The 18,035-nt window shown below is 37.4% G+C and overlaps 1 protein-coding gene across 5 annotated transcripts in view; it reads right to left on the bottom strand.

Annotated features, from left to right (window-relative positions):
• LOC127620346 (misshapen-like kinase 1) overlaps nt 1-18,035 on the bottom strand; it is a 66,115-nt gene that overhangs the window by 22,002 nt on the left and 26,078 nt on the right. For 2 of the 5 annotated variants that reach the window (XM_052093572.1, XM_052093580.1), the window contains exons 11-20: nt 14,887-15,097; nt 11,763-11,873; nt 6,527-6,703; nt 5,495-5,656; nt 4,603-4,761; nt 3,161-3,240; nt 2,951-3,054; nt 2,746-2,840; nt 2,249-2,272; nt 1,365-1,513 (exon numbers count right to left, since the gene is read on the bottom strand). In XM_052093572.1, the coding sequence (XP_051949532.1) occupies nt 1,365-1,513; nt 2,249-2,272; nt 2,746-2,840; nt 2,951-3,054; nt 3,161-3,240; nt 4,603-4,761; nt 5,495-5,656; nt 6,527-6,703; nt 11,763-11,873; nt 14,887-15,097 (1,272 nt within the window). Of the gene's footprint in view, nt 1-1,364; nt 1,514-2,248; nt 2,273-2,745; nt 2,841-2,950; nt 3,055-3,160; nt 3,241-4,602; nt 4,762-5,494; nt 5,657-6,526; nt 6,704-10,775; nt 10,863-11,762; nt 11,874-14,886; nt 15,098-18,035 lie in introns of all 5 variants that reach the window. The other 3 variants (XM_052093559.1, XM_052093565.1, XM_052093588.1) reach the window with 3 other exon arrangements.

Raw genomic sequence — 18,035 nt, 5'->3', positions numbered from 1 at the left:
GGAGGCCTTCCAAAGTGTCCTGAAAAGTTATGGCCATCACTTTGATTCAGGGAGACTGAGGTCTGAACTTCAAGTCCTGTATTCAGATCAGGACTTGCAGGGTAACAGGGGAAAGCTGTGTGATTACTTGGTGTTCCTCAAAGACATGGAGTTGGACAGTGCAATGCCTCAGCTTTACAAACTGTTCTCATTAGTGGCAACAATTGGAGCTACATCTGCAGGTGTAGAAAGGAGCTTCTCCTGTTTAAAGCGTCTCAAGTCCTACACCCGTAACACAATGGGCCAAGGTCGTTTAAGCAGCCTAGCTCTGCTGGCCATTGAGAAGACACTGGTCAAGTCACTGGAAAAGACGCCTAGTTGGTACGACAGAGTCACAGTGCATTTTCTCGAAAAGGAACGTAGGGCAGAATTTACTTTTAAATAAGTTTATAATGTAGGCCGAAAATGAGCTTCCCCTCTTTGAAAGACCAGCAGCCGCCACTGCTACAAACAGACATATACAGGACTTCCTGGAGAGTTCAGAATGTCAAAAGAAAAGTGTGAGGGTTTAAAAAGTGCATGATTTAAATATATTATTGTTGTATTTAAATTAAAAGGCAATAATAATAATATTAATAACTATTTATTATTATTATTATTATTGTCATCATTAGTATTCGTTTACAATTTATAATAATATTTAAGTTGAATGGGTTCCAAAAAATAACTGTGTGAATGAAAAGTAGACTTATGTCTTACAACTAAATTTAACACAAAAAAAAAGAGATCTGAATCCAGATACATTTTTGGAAAAAACAAAACAAAAACAACAAAAATAAAACACAGATTTCTTTTCTACTGAAGACTTGAAGACTGGAATTACTGTTAATGTTGCTGCTACATTATCCAGTATACTAGTTAATAATAAAGTGTTTCTTAATAAGCTATACATTTATATTGAAATAATGTGTAGATAGAAGTTTGTGTTTCTTTACATATTAAAGAGTATACCCAATTAGTTCCACACAATAATGTAAAGATATTCTAAATTGTTTATGCAAAAAAACAACACTGGTATCGGATCGGGAATGGCTGATACTGAGATTTCCGATATCGGAATTGGAGGAGAAAAAGTGGTATCGGTGCATGCCTAGCACTTATCATCCCGTCTGATTGGGGTCACGTGACTAAAATGTAGACTAATTATACATTATTATTCTTAACACCGACTGGTCGTTTAAACAACTGACCGACTAGTCGAACTAAATTTTTTTTCGTTTTACACATTCCTATTAGCTACATCACAGTCATGAGCCATGATTTGCAGGTGGTATTAGAGAGCATTTGATTCATGGGGTCTTCAAATATTCACACATTCTGTCTACCGGTCAGTAGGGCTCTCCTCTTCGACTCCCTCTCCACTCTCACTCTCTTCACTGCTCTCGCTGCTTTCTGAGGAAGAGGAGTAATCATTAGCCTTCACCGGGGGTCGTGGCTGCTCCTCTGCCCGCTCCTTAGAGTATAGTCCATGGTCCTGACACATTCACACAGAGATCAAGAAGACATTATTATTTACCTGCATTAATTCACATATCAATAGTCATAACCAGGCCCAGACAGGAACCTCCAGACTTTTTTCTGCGCAAATTTTATGGGAAAGTCTGTGAAATTTGGTGAAATGTTGATTAAAAATTAGTTAAAAAGAATTAACACATAAGGGGCTAGACATGAATAGAACTTTTACATTTTTATTTTTTAAAGTAATCACAGAGAAATTCTGCAGTAATTACCAAGAATCATTTTTATTTAACAATTATTGTATACAGCTATCCAATGTAGGGCTGTCGATTTAACAAGTCAATTTAGTGTGATTAATTATATGAAAATTAAGGTGTAAAAAATGTACACAATTAATCATGCCCCCTAGATTCTGTAATAAGCGTAGATGTTTTTGCGTTCAGCGGTCAGCAGGGGGCAGCCTCAGCTTGGACTGTTCTTTGAACCCCATGGCCTGTACAGTCAACGCACCTCATCAAACCAACCAGAGCATGCAATACAAAATAAATCTCTGAGTCTTTCACAGATGATGTGCACATCAGGCTATTAATTTGATTAACAATTAACCGATTGACAGGCCTAATTTAATGTATTGAAAAAGCACATCATCAATCTAATATTCAGCCACATCCACAAGGACATCATCATGAGATGTAAGCATGCAAGAATACACAGACTCATGCTGATACACGCATGACATGCAGGCACTGACCTCTCCTATTGCTCTCTTATAGCTCTGAGGACAGGGGAAGAGCAAGGAAAAGAGATTGATGTGAGAGGGTGAGGAGGTGATTCAAGGAACAGATTTTAGTGTTTAGAGGAGAGGTAGAGTATAAATAGTGTTCATTCTATACAAGATACAGACAAATTATTTGGGAGTCTATGTGCATGAGCTCATACGTTTTTATGTTTATATGCAAATTAGTTTTTTGTATACATGTTTTTAACCTCCCGAGACCCAGTAATTCATATTTGTTGTTAGTGTTTAGTGAATATATCAAATGGATATAGAGACCATTCATGCAAAATTACTGGGCTTTCCTGTGATACCATTATTTTTGAGGTATGAATCTAATTTTAGGGAAAATCTTTTAAACCTAAATGCAAAAACTGGCTTTTTATTTATCCAAGAAATAAAAAGAGGTAGAATATACTTCTATTGGAAAGCGTGTGTGTGTGTGTGTGTGTGTGTGTGTGTGTGTGTATTACCGCTGGCCTGCTCGGTCTGGATGAGGTACGGGATTCTCCTGGTTTGTGTCGACCATCATGAGACAGGGTGGGGGAGGTGTCCATCTTTGAAGAGCCTGAAATTAACCCAACAATATTACACACAAACATTCAACATGTACCTTAGAACATTCTTTTATATATTCTCACACACTTGAAAGGAAAACTACACAAAACACACACTCACTGAGTATGCGATGTCTCTCTAGAGAGCCGGTCTGTGGCAGGTTGGACATGATGCTCATACTGTCGCCTCGCTCCCAACGTTCATTACGACTCAGATCTGGATTACTGATACAGAAAGAACAGACAGTGACAAGAGTCAGTGTAGTAACCTGAGTTAAATAACTTCAGACTTCAGTCTATCAGTGTGTAAGTGTGTGTGTGTGTGTGTTACCTTGCTCGGACTGGGTGTCTGATACCAGAGGAGAGATTTGTGTTCAGTGAAGTGGCTATGGAGGCTGTTCTCTGAGGAATCTTAGGGAGCGAGCGAGAGAGAGAACAGGAATTATGTACAAATTAGTCAGGGTAGACACCATATTACATATGTCTGTGAAAGATTTTACTTTATGGATGGGTATCACCAACCACTTCACAATACAATAAGATTGGGCTGAATGATTTGGAAAAAAATCTAATTATTTTATTTTGAAAAATATCCCAGGAGATCAGCAGTTACAGAAATACTCAAATCAGCCTGTCTGGAACAAACAATCATAACACGTTTGAAATCACAAAGATCAAATTTGTTCCTCATTCTGAAGCTCCTGACCCATATTTGCATGTTTTTATGAATTGCACTGCTGCCACATGATTGTTTGATTAGATAATCACATGAATAAGTAGGTGTACAGGTGTTCCTAATAAGTGCTCAGTGAGTGTAAATTATTTTTATTAAAAAGTAATTTCTTTAGTAATTTCTTAACTTGCTTGTGACACTGCTATTATGCAGTCCAGTTAAACTGAAGGAACTAGAGTTTCTGTGGTTTGTCGTTGAGATGACAACAGTCTTTTAATTAAGTGAAATGCTCTTATCTCCCTGTTTCATGAGGTTATTTTTGATTGTATGGCCAAATATATGTGAAATTATGCAAATGTGTAATAAATTAAATATAATGCACTTAAAACACATTAGCATACCGAACTCCAAGCACACACCAGTCACTCAGGGCACCAGATAGATAGAATTAGAGTGTAGGGCAAAAAAAAATAAAAAATCGCTCTGAAACCACTGAAAATATGTGTAATACACTGACCACATGTATTGAAGAAAGCGCAACACATTACAGACAAAAATCTAGGCACATAAGCACAACACAGCAGGCAGCGTTTTCAGACTATTTATATGTTAAATTAAATGGCAGACCTTGTTTGATAATTGCACTGGGTCATGTTGCATTTTCAGCTTGTCATGATTCAATAAAATGTTTTAATTTAATTAATTGTGCCAATTTAATAATGAATACATAAGTAGATGAATACAAATATTGATACAGGGATCTTAAGTATCGATAAATATATAATAGGAGAAAAATTATAACAATATATTGATATATGATTGTATTTGAATAGCCCTAATCGATGATCAGTATGTTTAACTGTATGTATAGTTATGTCTTGGATCACATCTAATTTTCACAACTGGCTTTTTTGAACACTGGAAAAACATTTTGAATTTTTTGTCTGCAGAAATATCGACACCATGGCATACAATAGTAAAATCCACTGATCAGACTGTGCATCTATCACTCACAGCTTCCCTTACTTAATTATAACATTATGCAGCCGAATGAGAAAGAGATTATTTTAAAGTCTTATGTTATATTCTTATAGTCTTACTTTAGGAGGCTGCTCAATCTCAGGAAGACGGATCCAGGGTCCTCGGTCATCTCTCATTGGCCGTGACTGAGGGACGGGGGTCTCAGAGGTGGGGTCAGAATTTTGACGGACTAGTTCTCTGGAGTGTAGAGGGCGAGGTGTGGGTGTGGGAGAGGGATCCTGGGTGGGGAAGGCAGACATGGTCTTAGTGGGCTGATCGCAAAGAGACTGAGAGCGAGGGACAGGAGCAGCATACGGTTTTAACGGCACCAGGTGGGCCATCTGGAACTAAGGCAGATGGGACAGAGGACAAGAGAAGAGAGAGAAAGAGCAGCAGCATGCCGATGTAAACCGAAAGGAAATATCAGCATGGGCGAGTGAAAAGGTTGGGCACGGGCAATTGGAGGTTTTAGGGTGGTTTAATGGGAATTGGGAAAAGATCAGGAGTATTATATAGTGAATTTTGAGAGTATGTTTAAAAGGAAGGGGAGCACAAGTAATGTTAGTGGCAGGAATAAAGTAAATTGTAGAAACGGTAATAGGAGTGTGTAATACAGAGAAGGAAAATGACCAGGGGGGTTGAGCAGGAGAGCAAGGTAGAAGATCCAACGCAGGATATACAAGTGAAGAGGATGTCCCAGAAAATGATGGAGGATTACAGAGGAAGCGAGAGGATGCCACAGCAAAGAAAAAGAAGAAAAAGTAAGTCACTTTGAACAGAAGCAGAGAACAGATTTAGCAGAGCAGTACATGAAAACATTAAAGAAAAGAACTGATCGCATCTTTCCATTTTGAGTTTGCTTTCTTACCTTTCTTTGATATAATTTTTTTTAGGTTTGAATGAAATTACTTCTGAAGTAAACAACTACTTTTATACTGATTTATAGTGGGAATAAAATAACAGGTAGCCCACCTTTCCCTGTCCACCCTGCGGTTCCACAGGTCTCTGCATGGGTGGAGTCTGAGCAGCTCCTGATTGGTTGATTGATTCAGAACGTGATTGGATGTTGGTGTCAGAGACTGTAGTGCAGATTTTGGGAGAGCCTTGTCTGTTTAATTTACTGCGCTCTTCAACCTAAGAAAGAGACAGAAAGAAAAAAAGAGGCTGGGTTGCAAATAATCATTATTCGTCACTTTGACAGACAAGGTTGTACATTTTCTGTCATGCTCAATTTTTATCCTTTGTGGCTTTTACTTCTCCAACATTCAGCCTTGTATCAAAGCTATCACAAATGTAAGGTATAATGTACAGCTAGTCTGTCAATATCGCCAAATAAACCCTGACAGGATGATGAGGACCCCAATACGAATCAGGTATCACCCTGATGGAAGTTGATATACATTTAAATAATTAAATCGTAGATGACTGATACGCTGACAAGTCTGAGTTTTTTTAAACTGAGGAAAACATTTGATTTGAAAAGCCAAAAGTTTGCACCTATAACAAACTTCCTGTTTCCATGTCATTCGGTAAAATATTGTAACGCTTGGAGTTTTTTAATGTGACATTGATTTTACAAGAACTTCTGTGGCAAGTGCTCTTTTAGTCTAGCACCAAGCAGTGTGTTGGATGTTCTTGGCTCTTCATATCATGATCTTGTGCTCTTGCAATGTGAAAAAAGTATCAGTGGTTTCTCTTCCAAAATTCTCACTGACTTCTCTACCTACAACTTTAATGGTCTGCACTTAAACAACTTTACATTATCCCAGTTTCCAAAGAAGAGAAACACAACAGACCAGTTAACTTATTCTATATCTGTCAAAATGACAAAATATTGTGAATTATTTGTCAATATTTTTTGCAACCTCTGTGGTCTTTGCGCCACTCCTAACCTCAAATAAATATCAAAGCAGTTTTATTAAAGAGAGATATTGTCTTATGACTTGAAAGAATTGGCTGTGTACGTGTGTTATGTAATTGTGTATATATTATATATATATACACCTCTCTAGCCCAGGCTGGTTTGTTGTTCTCTGGGTTCTTGCTGTAGTGGTACATCTGTGGTTTCTTGTCTTGCTGCTGCTGTTGTTGCAGTGAGACGAGGTAAGCATGCTCCTGCTGCAGCTGTCTCTGAAGTCTCTCAGACTGTCTCTGCTCCTCCAGCTGTTTACGCTTGTACTCCTACACACAATTAATAACTTATTAACTAACAAATTACAAAGGAATCAGAATTGCATGCACAAAGAACAAGTAATACACATCAGTACATTGCCACTTGCATAAACAGACACAAACAAAGATACAAAATAGACGACCCATCCCCAAAAAGAGCAAAAATAAAATTAATGAATAATTACACACAAACATGTGATTATTTCATTTCGATTTTGACTAGGGATTTTGATGAGTAATCGATTAATCGAGTACTCGTTCAGCTTTAAATATTCGACTAATAAAAACACTACTTGAATATTGCAATTTTATTTTCCTTTGTGCCTTGGTGAGGCCAACAATGACATTTCTTCTCTCTTCTAAATCTTAAAGCTACAACTTACAGTGGATATAAAAAGTCTACACAACCCTGTAAAACGGCAGGTTTTTGTGGTGTAAAAGAACGAGACAAAGAAAAATCAAGTCAAAACTTTTTCCACTTTTAATGTGACCTATAATGTGAACAATTCAATTGAAAAACAAACTGAAATCATCGTGGGGTAAAATGTTTTATTAAAAACCTTACAATAACCTGGTTGAATAAGTGTGCACACCCTCTTTTTTACTGGGGATGTGTTCAGAATTAACCAATCACATTCAAACTCATGTTAAATAGAAGTCATTACACACCTGCCATCATTTAAAGTGACTGATTAATCACAAATAAAGTTCAGCAGTTCTAGTAGGATTTTCCTGACATTTTCTTAGTTGCATCTCAGAGCAAAAGCCATGGTCCGCAGAGAGCTTCCAAAGTATCAGAGGGATCTCATTGTTGAAAGATATCAGTCAGAAGAAAGGTACAAAAGAATTTCCAAAGCATTAGATATACAATGGAACACAGTGAAGACACAAATATGGCACAACAGAGACATTACCAAGAACGGGACGTCCCTCCAAAATGTATGAAAGACGAGAAGAAAACTGGTCAGGGAGGCTTTCAAGAGGCCTACAGCAACAAAGGAACTGCAGGAATTTCTGGCAAGTACTGGCTGTGTGCTACATGTGACAACAATCTCCCGTATTCTTCATATAAATGGGCTATGGTGTAGGGTGGCAAGACGGAAGGATTTTCTTACAAAGAAAAACATCCAAGCCCGGCTGAAGTTTGCAAAAACAAACATCAAGTCTCCCAAAAGCACGTGTTATGATCTGATGAAATAATTCCAAAAGGTATGTTTGGCGCAAAAACAACACTGCACATCACATCACCCAAAGAACACCATACCCACAGTGAAGCATGGTGGTGGCAGCATCATGCTTTGGGGCTGTTTTTCTTCAGCTGGAACCGAGGCCTTATTCAGGGTGGAGGGAATTATGAACAGTTCCAAATACAAGGCAATTTTGGCACAAAACCTTCAGGCGTCCATTAGAAAGCTGAAGATGAAGAGGAAGTTCATCTTTCAGCACGACAATGACCCAAAGCACACATCCAAATCCACAAAAGCATGGCTTCACCACAAGACGTTTTGGAATGGCCCAGCCAGAGTCCAGACCTGAACCCAACTGAACATCTGTGGGGTGATCTGAAGAGGGCTGTGCACAGGAGATGTCCTCACAATCTGACAGATTTGGAGCACTTTTGCAAAGAAGAGTGGGCAAATATTGCCACGTCAAGATGTGCCGTGCTAATAGACTCCTACCCAAAAAGACTGAGTGCTGTAATAAAATCAAAAGGTGCTTCAACAAAATATTAGTTTAAGAGTGTGCACACTTATGCAAACAGGTTATTGTGAGTTTTTTTTATTTTACAAAGATTTCTGTTTTTTTGATTTTCAAATGAATGGTTCACGTTATAGGTCACATTAAAAGTGGAAAAAGTTTTGACATGATTTATCTTTGTCTCATTCTTTTACATCACAAGAACCTGGCATTTTAACAGGAGTGTGTAGACTTTTTATATCCACTGTATATGGATATTGATGTTAAAGGAATAGTTCACCCCAAAATAAACTTCTGTCATGATTTAAAGTGATTGTATCACTTCAGACAACTTTGAATTAGGCATGTTATGATAGACAAATTTCACGATACAATGTTTTGCATAGCCTCAAAATACGATATGATACAATACGAAGACCCAGACACAATCCTATTTAAGGATTCGACAAAAATGTCTTTTAAAACCTAAATGCCACAAAAGTGTCTGACATTGGCAACAAAAAACAGAGATCTAAGTAAATTAAACACCAGCACTGAATTTATTCTTTTTGATTGCTAACAAATCTAATATGTACTCACAATTTTCATGTTTTTCTTAAGAAAATATGTTTGTCTATACACTTTATATTTATATTGCACTTTTCACAATACACATAGTTTCAAAGCAGCTTCATAGAAAATCATGCCTTCTTGTCTTAAAGCCCCCAGTGAACAAGCTGAAGTGACTGTAGCTAGGAAAAAAAACTCCTTTCAATGTTATTCAGTGGTGGAAAAAAAAAAACTTGCAAAATTCGATTGACACGTAATTTTTTTTCCCCTCTTCCCAGTTTCTTAACTACACCGGCATTATTACTGGCTTATAACATGTGCCCAAATGTTGATCTCAATTCTGATGTAAACAGATTTGAGATCAACACTTGCAAATGAGCGTTTTGCTGTACATGTCCCGCTCAGTGTCGGCTGGGAGATGTGGCTGTTAAACTTACTGCTTCTGTTTCTGCCACACAAGTCCACAAATTTGTCCGGTGATCTTGCTGTAAATAAAACGACATGTCTGATGTACTGTAGTACCAGGATATGACATTGATGTTTGGCGAATTCGACAAGCTGTAGAGTTTCCGCTACAGTGAACAATCTATTTGGCATTTGCCATTAATCTTCTTGCCTATGTACTGTTTGTGTGTTTTCCTGTGAGCGCCCAGCGCCGCTTCTGTGGGGAGAAGATTGTTCCGCAGCTCACACTATTACGCTGCTTGATTTTAAATACACTATAATTTGTTTGGGTATGTTTCATATGATATATATGGTATTGTTTAGTGAATGTCATATCATACGATACAGTATGATAAGTTTTTTTTTTTTACACCCCTACTTGGAATGTATGTTTCTGTGTGAGTGCTAAAATGTGTTTGTTTGTTCATTTTTAATCAAGATGTTGTTATGCATAGTACACGTTTTTTCATTAAAAAACAGGTTCAAATGTTGAAGGTGGAACTTAAATTCTAAAAAGTAATTGATTACTCTTTTTACGTGTTAGATTAATCAACTACATTACATTTATGCATTTGGCAGACACTTTTATCCAAAGCAACTTACAGTGCACTTATTACAGGGTCAATCCCGGAGCAACCTGGAGTTGAGTGCCTTGCTCAAGGACACAATGGTGGTGGCTGTGGGGATCGAACCAACGTCAGTTGGTGCTTTAGCCCACTACGCCACCACCACTCCATATACACATTTACTGAAAATGCCAATACCTACAAGTGCAAAATCTGTTTAAAACAGGCAACACTAAGTAGTAGCTGTAACTACAGCAGCTGGTACCAAAAGTCAATTTGTTTTTTCGAATAAATTAATAATTCAACATAGGGTTCACCTGAGCAACTGAATAATCTGTAAAACACCTCTAGTCTGGATAAAGAGTGATATATTTATTGTGTGTCATTTTGTTCAATTAAATAGTATATTTTAAAAGAAACGTATCCAAAAAATATAAATTCGAAAATCAGCCCTTTATGATATATAGACAAAAACATGCACAGAGATTTGATTAGTCTCAGCATGATCTCTTCCTTTTTAAGGATCTTTTTAAGACATTAAAATCATCATTACAAAATGTATATTTTCATTACAACCCATGACTGTGGCATTGCTAGTGCCATGCCCTACCAGTTGAGCTACAGCAAATGTAAACAACTGGCTGTAGTTTCCACATTTCAGATGCTCAATAATCCTAATTTCAAGATAACTTTGAAACCGAAACTCAGTTTCTGATCATTCTAGAACAGTCTACGGGCCTCGTAGCATGAGACACATCAAATCGGTCCATACTGACACAGCCAGAGCAAAAAGGAGAGAAAGGGAAAGAACAGGTCTGTGTTACCATTAGCAAAGCCTGCTCCTGCAGTAATTGCTGCTGCAGTATCTCTAACTGCCGCTGTTCTTCCTCCAACTTATGTCTTATAAACTCCTACAGAGATAGAGAGGGGGTGGATGAAATGGGGAGCAGTGGAGGAGAAGGAAGAGACTGATCAGAATAGACTCGAAAGGATGGAATAAAAAAATATTTCAAGGAGTGGAGAGATACACCTGTCTATGAAGCCTCTAAAGATCAAGGAAGACTTTTTTTTTTTTAAAGTAGGATTTTATTAAAAGGACTCAAGGAGATTTGTTCCACGTGCTTGTGTGGCTAAGTTAAGCTGTAACATCACAATGCTTTTATAATATTAAAGGGATCGTTCAGCCAAAAACGGAAATTCTGTCGTCATGTTGTTCCAAACCCATATGACTTTCTGTCTTTGTGGAAAACACAAGATGTTTTAGGCAACAATTTGCTTTTATTGCATGGACAAAAGGTGCAATGAAATTGAATGGTGACTGATGTTACATTCCACCTAACATATTTGTGTTTCATGGAAGTCAGTCATACAGGTTAGAAAGAACATGAAGACGAGTAAATTATGACTGAATGTTTTAGGTGAACTATCCCTTTAAAATGGTGCACAGTGAGTGTTTACAAGTGGATCCTGTAATGGTGAGGATTGTGTGCATATCTGTGTGCTTTTCCAATAGTTTTAAGGAGAACACTGAAGGAAGTGTGTATTGTATATTAAAGGTCACTTTAAAGAGTGTGTCCTGTGGCATATTGTGCACTAATTCATGCTGATTGTTCTTTTGTGTTTCTGTCAGTTTAAACTGCATTGAATGTAGGCACGGCTCAGCTCACTTCACTACCCCCCCCTCCACTCAGAACCTGCTGCCATGGCAACCACTCCACAGACATTCCAGGGCCAGAGCTGTGCAGAGTGGAACACCCACTCTCAGCTGCTATTGGCTGGGCGGCTACCGTTTGATGGCTGTGATTGGTTACCTGCTCCCTTTCTGCCATCCTCCTGTCCTCCTCTCGCCTCATGTCATCGAGTCTCCGGTGAGGAGCTTTATCCTGTTGCTGCCGCACCATCTCCCTCTCCTTCCTCTGTTGCTGTATGAGAGTGAGACAGAGAGTGAGTCACTTTAACATATTAGGCTGAAATGAGAGCCTTCCTGTTGCTAAAAATCATCTAGTGCTTTTGAGAGGAAAAATTAAGGGGGTGAGAACAAGTAACATTGCCAGAGAAGAGAGAAAGCACAGAGAGAGTGATTAAACCACTGGGCACAGTTATAGCAAGAGAGGGCGAGTATAGTGATACTGATAACTCGGTGCACTGCAGTGTTGTATTTAGTATGATAGTGGCTAGATTGTGCTGTGTGCTATTCAGCAGGTGGATATACAATACAATGGTCCCAATAATTGACAATTTTCGACACTTAAGTCACACAGAAAGCCTTAATGTTATTAAATCAGATACAAAATATCATTAGATCAGAGTTTCCGCTAAGAAATTTTGGTGCCGGCCAACGTGTCCTGTCAGCATCTAATTAAACAATAGGTGGCAAAATAAAACAACTAAACTGCAATTTTCCACATATATTTTCATTTACAAATAAATATTAAAATAAAAATTATTAGGTTATGTCATATAATTTCTCACCTTGGATTATTTCCTTAGATCTTTATTTTATGACTATTTTACTTTTTCATGGCACAAAAGCATTTTGCTAACAAAGTGAAGTCAAATGTGTCCAGTGTTGCTATACAATTTGAGATTCACACAAGCCTGGTCTCCTCCTCTCCAGAAGATGGCAATGAGAAGCTTCTCACTATGGGCATGCGAAAATGAACACAGGCTGCTTTTGTCAGTGTGCGGGATACAACACGCTGTGGTCATTGATTAGGTTTTAAAGTTTAAACCTTTGTGGGATCAATGAGCTGTTATCTTTGGCATAGCGTGACACTGTAAACTTGAGGCATCAACTAAAGGACTTGCTGATGCATCTATTTCACTGGACATTGTGTCAGAAAATGTTTGATTATGTTAAAAACCATTCATTACTGGCAAACAGAAACCCTGCATTAGATTATATATATATATATATATATATATATATATTACACATTTGACAAACAGAAATTATGCAAATCGTATTCAATTGAAAAAAGATGTCTTGCTTTATCATTTGAAACCTCACAAACTTATTTTGTGAAATTTTCTGCTTGAAAAATGTGTTCGTTCTATTAATTAAAAAAATAAATAAAAGTCCACTAGGTTTAATGTTTTCTTATATATTGCAAAGACATGCATACATTTTTAAGTGTGTCACTGAATGTTTGTTAAAACACCACAAACTTACAAAACTTTAGACCAAAAGCATGCAAAATATGTTTTTATGATTATCCAGATTAAATTCTAAAATCTACCAAGACAAAGCATGTTTTGTGTGTGTGTGTGTGTGTGTGTATTTATTAAGAGATAATAAAGAGCTGTGTTCTATAGCCCTCACCCCAAACAAGGCTTCACCCCACATGATTCTTATTTAATTTACTTAGTTGTGACTATTACACAGGCTTGACTTTGGGCCTTGAACACACTCTCTCTCATTGTATAGAGTCAGATATGAATATAATGGCTTATGGTGCTGGTTACATTTAATACACACAATACTTTGTGTTCTGGCTTGTTCTTAACCCCATATCTAATCAGCCATTGTGTCCCTCCACAGTCATCCAATGACAGTCACCTCTCAAACTAATTCAATTAAAAGACTTGGTATAGCATGATGTATAATCCTCACTCGTTTACCCCTTTTCCTCTCAAATCTGCATGCACCTCTCTCACATAAAAATTCCACAAATACCTCAATGCATTCACTTAAATGAAAAGAGACGTGTTCCAGATAAGAGAAAAATGTTGAGCTCTTAAACAAACATTGCTGAAAAAACAAGTGTCAGTGGCAAATGGGTTTTATGTAGAACAATGTAGAACATTTTAGAAAGTTTTCCCAATTTTTGGCCTCTTTTCTGGGGTGTTTTGAGTGTGACCAATGTTCAGTTAAAATTTTATGGACCAAAGATAAAATCACACATAACCCTCAGTGACCCAGTGTAGAAGAATACATTTTTTTGTTTAAAAGTAATTAAATAAAAATTTTCATTAAATGTAAAATTATAAAAACTAAACATAACAATAGCTGGCAGTTGTAGCACAACAAATGTGCATATTAACTTTCACAGCCTGTTAAGGTCACACAAAAATGTCATGGCTAGTTCACACAAATGCTAATACTTTTAGAGCAAATCTATAAAGTATTTGACCTTTTATTTGTACTTTTTTAAAATACTTTCTAAGGCTATCAAATCCAATGCTAGGCATTAGTAATCAATTTTTGTTCTATATTCGCACAAAGGAGCCTATTCAGTACATCATGGATACATTATTCTAAATGTTTTTCAGCTGTTTTCTGTGCTGTTCTGTACTCAGAGTGAGTTTCTTTTTAATTATAATTTTAATTATACAAATATTTCTTCAATATTAAAAGTTCTCATTAGTTTTAAAGTCAACTTTCTTAACTGTTCATGTATTTACTCTTACTGCTTGTAATAAATTATTTTTCATATACTTTTGTGTACGGTCTAAAAAAAGTGGTGACATTTCGCAACCCTAAATGCCCAGCTTTGCAATTTTGTAACATTTATCCAAAATTCACCCCAAAACAAAACATCCATATTTTTTTTTATAACAAGTGGTCTACAATTAAAACTTTAAATATCAATGCTTGGGTCTTTGAGGGTTAGAGGGACAGTTCAGTTCTGTCATCATTTAATAACCCATTTGTGGTTCCAAACCTGTATGACTTTCTTCAGTGGAACACAAAAAGAAATGTTTGGCAGTTTTTTTTTTCTTTTCTTTTTTTGTCTGAATTACTTTTCAATTTCATTGAATATTTGATCATACAATGAAGGCTGTCATTCAGATTGACATATCCTTTTGGGTTCCCACAGAAGAAAGTCATAGGGGTTCGGAATGATTTATACCAATGGCTTTAATGACTAGCACTCTGCCCTTGAAATTCCCTGTGAGAAAAGAGATCATGATCATGTACATGTGTATGTATACCTCCTCTAAGCGCCGCCTCTGTTCTTTCTGCTCCTCTATCCGTTTCTGTCGGTCGTGCAGCAGCTGGCGTTTGTGCTCCTCAGGGTCTCTGCGTTGAGCGGCGAGCTGCACCTGCTGTCTCTTTAAGGCCTCAGAGCGCTCCTTATTCTCCTGCTGCAGCCGCAGGAAATCCCTCCGCAATGTCGACTCACCAGGAACATTCAGAATAGAGCTAAAGATAGAAATGGAGGAGAGTCAGCTGGTACAGTACAAATGCAGTTTAGGGTAGAATTGTGCAGTCTTGATTCTGTAGTGTGTAAAAAGGATTTAAAATTGTTTTTATTTTCATTGCCCTCTCAGTTACATCAATGACATACATCAGCATTCCTACTGCCTTATTCAAACAAAGAGATAGTCTGAACTTGCACCATTGGTTGAGCCTGAAGTGGACAGAATATAAGACAATGTTTTGAAAGCTTCACAGAGCATACACTTTATTTGGGAAGTATATTTAAAAATGGCTTAATTAAAGTTGTCTCTGCTGGACAAGTTCCTGAAGAAAGTCTCATGTCTTTGATGTGGAGTCAAAGTCAAATCTTTCATCTATAAATCTAAAGTCTAAGTTAAGTCTCAAGTATTTTGTCTCGAGTTAAAGTCAGAACTCAAATTGTTTTTGGTAAAAGTTTTCTTTATGCTGCAGGTTAGCTTTCTAAAAATCCTGTCCCAGGACAATTACCTCCATACATAAATAAATAAATAAAAAAATATGCCAAAAGTTAATACATTTTTATTTTAAATCAAAAGACTATGATTTGATCTTTAATACCTACACTTTTGGCCAACCCAATAGAAAAAAACGTTGTCAGGGCTCGACAATAAGGACTGCCCAGGGCCAGTGCGAGAAAGATTCGGGCCAGTTGCTAGAACTGTCACTTGCCCGATCGGGCCCGTGTTGCATTTATAACATTAGAGTAAGCAAACAACAAGCGAGAGAACACATTACATGGAGCGAACAAAGTCTTCTAACCGAGGAGTGAGCTTCAGTAGATTTATAAATGCATAATATACCGGACGTGCCAAGGCACAGTCGCATACATGCAGTCGCGTCCAGACACCGAGAGCACTCTCCTAGCAATGTCCTCACTCTTTTCCAAATGTCTTAGCAGCAGCTATTACCAATGTGTAGAAATAGCAGGAAAAACCCACTTAATGAATTTCGTAGCGGGATTGTACGTCTTACGCAACATTTTAAGTATCCCCACACATTCTGTGTTCACAGTGCGCGAAATCCCCACATTTTTCATTTTTACATGTTGGTGAAAATTAGTAATCCACACATTGGAACACAAGAAATGAACAGTTTCTTTCTATAGGACTAAAAATCCATGTCTCTCCATGCAAATGTCTCATCATCATCTCTCTCCATGCAGCGTAGACTGTTTAACATGCATGTGCTCTTGTAAAGGGACAGAGCGCTAGTTTTATTCCCACTGTAAAAAAAACAAACACATTTTCTCTCATTAATTCACCTTGAGATGAAGCGCAGAATGAGACGTAATAAACTTTGTTAAACCCCAGTTAAACACGTGTCTGGAAATCACAAGCTGCTCAATATCCAAAATGTAAGTATACATTAATTAGGTAATGTTTCAAAACGTAAACATTAATTTGACATGATAATGCCGTTTGATACGAAAAGAAGCAAGATCACTATGGCTATTAGGCTATTAATATCAGAGCTGTTCAGCTGCAAGGTGAAGATGAATATTTTAAACGGTCTACTTCATATCATCTTCATAAAACACCTGTTACATGTCTCATTTCTGGACCATACAGGTATTTTTGCTCTTTGAATATCAGTCAGTGTTGGTCTTGTTTGGGTTGTCTGATTTCATGTTATATACACATTCATTCACAGATTAGGCCTAATATCTACTGTATATTACATATCACAACTGATTTAGTAGCAAGTCTGTTCTCTCAGCCAATAATCAAAACTCGGTGACTAAATCTTTGATCCTTCTTGTGAAAACACTACACATGGGCAAATGTTGCATGACAGTATGACTAAACGCGTGACCGAAAACCCCTCATCTCCTCCACAGCGCTTGGCTTAAAAGCACATGTGTAAATGGCAGGACGGCTGAGGTTAATATGATGTATTAATGAATGTATAGCTGTAAAGCGCATATATGGAATTACTCAAAGCATAAATCATATCTTGCAAATTATAAATGTGATTCAATTTTGTATTTTTTTGTTTTTTTTTCTCCCATTTTACTCCACAATTTGGAATGCCCAATTCCCAATGCACTCTAAATCCTCATGGTGATGTAGTGACTCTCCTTAATATGGGTAGCGGAGGACGAATCTCAGTTTCCTCCATGTCTGAGACCATCAATCCGCGCATCTTATCACGTGGCTTGTTGAGCGCGTTACCGTGGAGACATAGCGCATGTGGAGGCTTCACGCAATTCTCAGCGGCATCCACCCACAACTCATCACTCGCCCCACCGAGCGCGAACCACAAGGAGGTTACCCCATGTGACTCGGGCCAATTTGGTTGCTTAGGAGACCTGGCTGGAGTCACTCAGCACGCCCTGGATTCAAAATCCCGACTCCAGAGGGGTAGTCGGCGTCTTTACTCGCTGAGCTAACCAGGCTGCTGGGGGACATTGTATTAAAAACATAAGATATGTAAAAAATATGTATCTTCTGACATATTTTTTTAAAGCCATGATGGTAAAAACAGCTCTTTGTAATTTTGGTGTTGGGGCCAGTAAAGATTTTGCCAGGGCCAACAGAAAAAATCCTTAGCGTTGATACATTGAACTTTAGTCAAGTTATTGTTTTTCTGTATTTTCATACTCAATAGAAAATGTGTATGCATTTTACTTTATTAAATGAATTGGGACCTATGGTACAGTATTTACCCCCAATTTACAAATTGACGACTATATTTATACCTACATTTAACATTGTTATGATTTTCTACCATGCTTTATGCTGAAATTTTCTTCGATTAAAACGTTTTTTAAAATAGATGTTACGTGCTTGTGAACTGCTGTACTTGTCTGGCTGTTAATGTTTTAAGCCTTACATATACACACACATTCATTCATTAAAAAAAGACTGCATCCAAACATCTAAAAAGTTTGTTCATTCAGAAG

This window comes from Xyrauchen texanus, chromosome 3 (assembly GCF_025860055.1).
Source record: "Xyrauchen texanus isolate HMW12.3.18 chromosome 3, RBS_HiC_50CHRs, whole genome shotgun sequence".
NCBI lineage: Eukaryota > Metazoa > Chordata > Actinopteri > Cypriniformes > Catostomidae > Xyrauchen > Xyrauchen texanus.
The sequence above is the reverse complement of the archived record's forward strand: the minus strand, read 5'-3'. Positions and strand labels throughout refer to the sequence as shown.